Raw genomic sequence first — 3,849 nt, 5'->3', positions numbered from 1 at the left:
GGAGGATTTGAGGAAAACCTTTCCACCCAGAGAGTGGTGGGGGTCTGGAACGCAATGCCTGGGAGGGGAGGATTTGAGGAAAACCTTTCCACCCAGAGGGTGGTGGGGTCTGGAATGTACTGCCTGGGAGGGGAGGATTTGAGGAAAACCTTTCCACCCAGATGGTGGTGGATGTCTGGAACGCACTGCCTGGGAGGGGAGAATTTGAGGAAAACCTTTTCACCCAGGGTGGCATGGTGGCTCAGTGGTTAGCACTTTTGCCTCACAGTGCAAGGGACCTGGGTTCGATTCCGGCCTTGGGCGACTGTCTGTCTGTTTGCACTTTCTCCCTGTATCTGGGTTTCCTCCGAGTGCTCTGGTTTCATCCTACAGTCCAAAGACATGCAGGTTAGGGTGGACTGGCCATGCTAAATTTCTCATAGTGCCCAGGGATGTTTAGGTTAGGTGAGTTAGATATGGGAAATGTCGGGATAGGGGAATGGTTCCGGTGGGATGCTCTTCAGAGGGGTGGTGTGGACTTGTTGGGCCAAATGGCCTGTTTCCACACTATGATTAAAGGGTGTTGGGGGTATGGAATGCCCTGCCTGGGAGGGGAGTTGAGGTGGGAAACCTCACAGCCTTTAAAAAGTGCTTGGATGAGCACTTGAAATGTTATATCATTCAAGGCTGTGGGCCTAGTGAGGGAGGGTGGGCCTAATGTAGGTAGTAGTACATTTTTGGCAGTATAGACTCGATGGGCCAAAGGGCCTCTTCTGCAGCATAGGAGTCTAGGATTGTAACTGTATGTACTATATGTTGCTGACCAAGTGCTATCTAATGTGGAATCATCTTCGACAGTAAATATTTTTGTTAATTTGTTTGATGTAGAGGTGTTGAACTTCTGACCTTGTTAATTTGTTTGATATTTTGCATTCTGGCATTTATCTTGATGGTGAAAAGCCTCCCCCCACCACCACCCCTTGCCCCCTCCAAAGAAAGAAAACTGTGCTGAGGAGTCATGGCGGTGCATTCTCTTCTCCAGGTAGCAAAGAGACAGCCTTCGCATACAGCATCATGGCAGCGGGAGTGGCCCACGCAGTCACACAGGCCTGCAGCCAGGGCAACCTGTCTGATTGTGGCTGTGACCGGGCCAAACATGGCTACTACGACCAAGAGAAGGGCTGGAAGTGGGGTGGCTGCTCGGCTGACATTGAGCACGGCATCGCCTTCTCCAGGCGCTTCCTCAATGCCCGTGAGGTGAGGCGGCATGCTCGAAGGCTCATGAACCTGCACAACAATGAGGTGGGAAGGAAGGTCAGTGCAGCTGGCTCCGTATCGCGATGCTGGTCAAAATGGGCACGTGAGCGTGGGTGTGCGAGGACGAGAGCAGTGGGACTCTGTGGCAAGGAGCTCCAAAGACCCTCGACCCTCAGAGGAGAGGCCCCTCCTCAAGCCTGCTGTGCCATGGGAGCACAGAACGGTCCCTTGCTAGCACAGAACTTGGACTCCATGAAAAGAGAGAGGCAAGTGACTGAAGCTTTTCACCACTTGGACAAATTTCAAATGCAATTTAGTTTGATTGGGAAACACTTGTTAAACAGTCCTAAGTGCACCAACTTAATCAGCTGAGCTAGTAACCTGGCTCCTGCTTGCTACAAGGAACAGGTATATACGCAGAGATCCATGCTCTGCAAACAGAATTCAAGGTTTGTGCATCTTCTGAATTACCCAGGACATTTAGTTCCCCCAGTTGCCTTCACCATGGTACACCTCGGCCAATCAATGTCAATCTGACCACCAAACAGTGCCCATCTCCTCCTGTCATAAAAATTGTTGTGACTGCTTGAAATTTAGAAGAATGAGTGGCAATTTCATTTGGACATATAGAATTCTTTAGGACCTTGACAGGTTAAATTCTGAGATGATATTCCCCCTCATGGGGCAGTCTAGGACCACAGGCATCATCTCAGAATAAAGAGATGCCAATTTAAGACTGAGATGAGGAGGAATTTCTTCTGTCAGAAAGTTCAGAGTCTTTGGAACTGCTTGCCATAGAGTCCTTGTGTATATTTAAGGCTGAGATAGATAAATTCTTGATCAGTTGGGGAATCAAGGGAAAAGACAGGAAAGCTGTGCTCCCACCGTTTATATTTGCTCATTGTTGTAACTGTTTGAAATTTTGCATTCTGGCATCAGTTTTGATGGTGTAAGGTCTCCTCCAGCACACCAGCCCACTCTTGATCGATACCTTCAACACTCACTCCCTCCACCACCGGCACACAGCAGCAGCAGTGAGTACCGTCTACAAGATGCACTGCAGTGACTTGCCAAGGCTCCTCTGACAGCACCTTCCAAACCCACCAGCTCTACCCCCGGAAGAACGGGGGGCAACAGACACAGTTACGGCACCTGTAAATTCTCCAGCAAGCCACACAGCTGCCGGACTTGGCAATATGATAGCTCCTTGCGGTCCGAATCCTGGAATTTCCTCTCTAATGACACTGTGGGTGTCCCAGACCACATGAACTGCAGCAGGTCATGAAGGAGGCTCACCACCACCTTCTCAAAGAACAATTAAGGATGGGCAATAAATACTGGTCTTGCCGGTGGGACCCACATCCCTTGTACAGTTGAAGCAAATCTTCCCTACTTCTGTACTCCATCCCTCTTGCAGTATGGGCCAACACTCCTGATTAGTTGCTGGACCTGCTTCCTAATGTTTTGGTGATTCACATAGGAGGACTACCCACACTTCAATAAACAAAACTATCATTGCTATGTGTGGCTTCATCAATACCCTGTATAACTGTAATGAAACTTCAGTTCTCGTGCTCCAATCCGTTCTGTGACAATAATGTTTCTATGGTTTTGTAGGAAACATCCCTGCACCTGCCCCACCCCATCCCACAGCTGGAGAATCTGGGTTTAAGCACATCCCCTCAACACTCCCATGCAAAACAAGGAAGGTCTGATGATAACACAGCTGTACAGCCTGACTGGCAAATAGTGACAGTGAACAGAGAGAGGGAGAGATTATCGTAGAATCCCTACAGTGTGGAAACAGGCCAAGAAGCCCAACAAGTCCACACCATCCCTCCAAAGAGCATTCCACCCAGACCCATTCCCCTCCCCCTACATCTTCCCATGTCTAACCCACCTACCCTAAACAACCCTGCGCACTATTAGCACAGCCAATCCACCTACCCTGCACATCTTTGGACTGTGGGAGGAAACCGGAGCACCCGGAGGAAACCCACACAGACACGGGGAGAATGTGCAAACTCCACACAGACAGTTGCCCAAGGGTGGAATTGAACCCGGGTCCCTGGCACTGTGTGGCAGCATTGCTAACCACTGAGCCAGCGTGCTGCCCATGTAGTGTGTGTATGAGGCGTCAGTGTGTTTGTGATTATGTAGTGTGTGTGTGTATGACGTGTCTACGTGTGTGTTCATGTAGTGTTTGTGTGTGTGTGACAGATTATGTAGTGTGTGTGTTTTTGTAGGGTGTCTCTGTGTGTGGTGTATGTGGTGTCTGTGTGTGTGTAATTATGTAGTGTGTGTTTATGTAGGGCGCCTGTGTTGTGTGTGTATGAGGTGTCTGTTTGTGTGTGTGTGTGAGAGAGAGAGATTACGTAGTGTGTGTGTCTATGAGGTGTCTGTGTGTGTGTGTGTGAGAGAGAGACAGAGATTACAGTGTGTGTGTGTATGAGGTGTCTGTGTGTGTGAGAGAGAGAGAGAGAGAGATTACATAGTGTGTGTGTGTATGAGGTGTCTGTGTGTGTGTGTGAGAGAGAGAGAGAGATTACATAGTGTGTGTGTGTGTGAGAGACAGAGATTACATAGTGTGTGTGTGTATGAGGTGTCTGTGTG

The 3,849-nt window shown here is 49.2% G+C and overlaps 1 protein-coding gene across 1 annotated transcript in view; it reads left to right on the top strand.

Moving 5' to 3' along the window:
* The window catches only part of LOC109920083 (protein Wnt-7b-like), a 16,230-nt gene that overhangs the window by 8,155 nt on the left and 4,226 nt on the right, over positions 1-3,849 (top strand). Inside the window, exon 2 of the mRNA XM_048619926.1 lies at positions 975-1,293. Within this exon, the coding sequence (XP_048475883.1) occupies positions 975-1,293 (319 nt within the window). The remainder of the gene's footprint in view (positions 1-974; positions 1,294-3,849) is intronic.

This window comes from Rhincodon typus, chromosome 44, assembly GCF_021869965.1.
Source record: "Rhincodon typus isolate 14 chromosome 44, sRhiTyp1.1, whole genome shotgun sequence".
Lineage (NCBI taxonomy): Eukaryota > Metazoa > Chordata > Chondrichthyes > Orectolobiformes > Rhincodontidae > Rhincodon > Rhincodon typus.
This window is presented reverse-complemented; position numbering and strand designations above follow the sequence as displayed.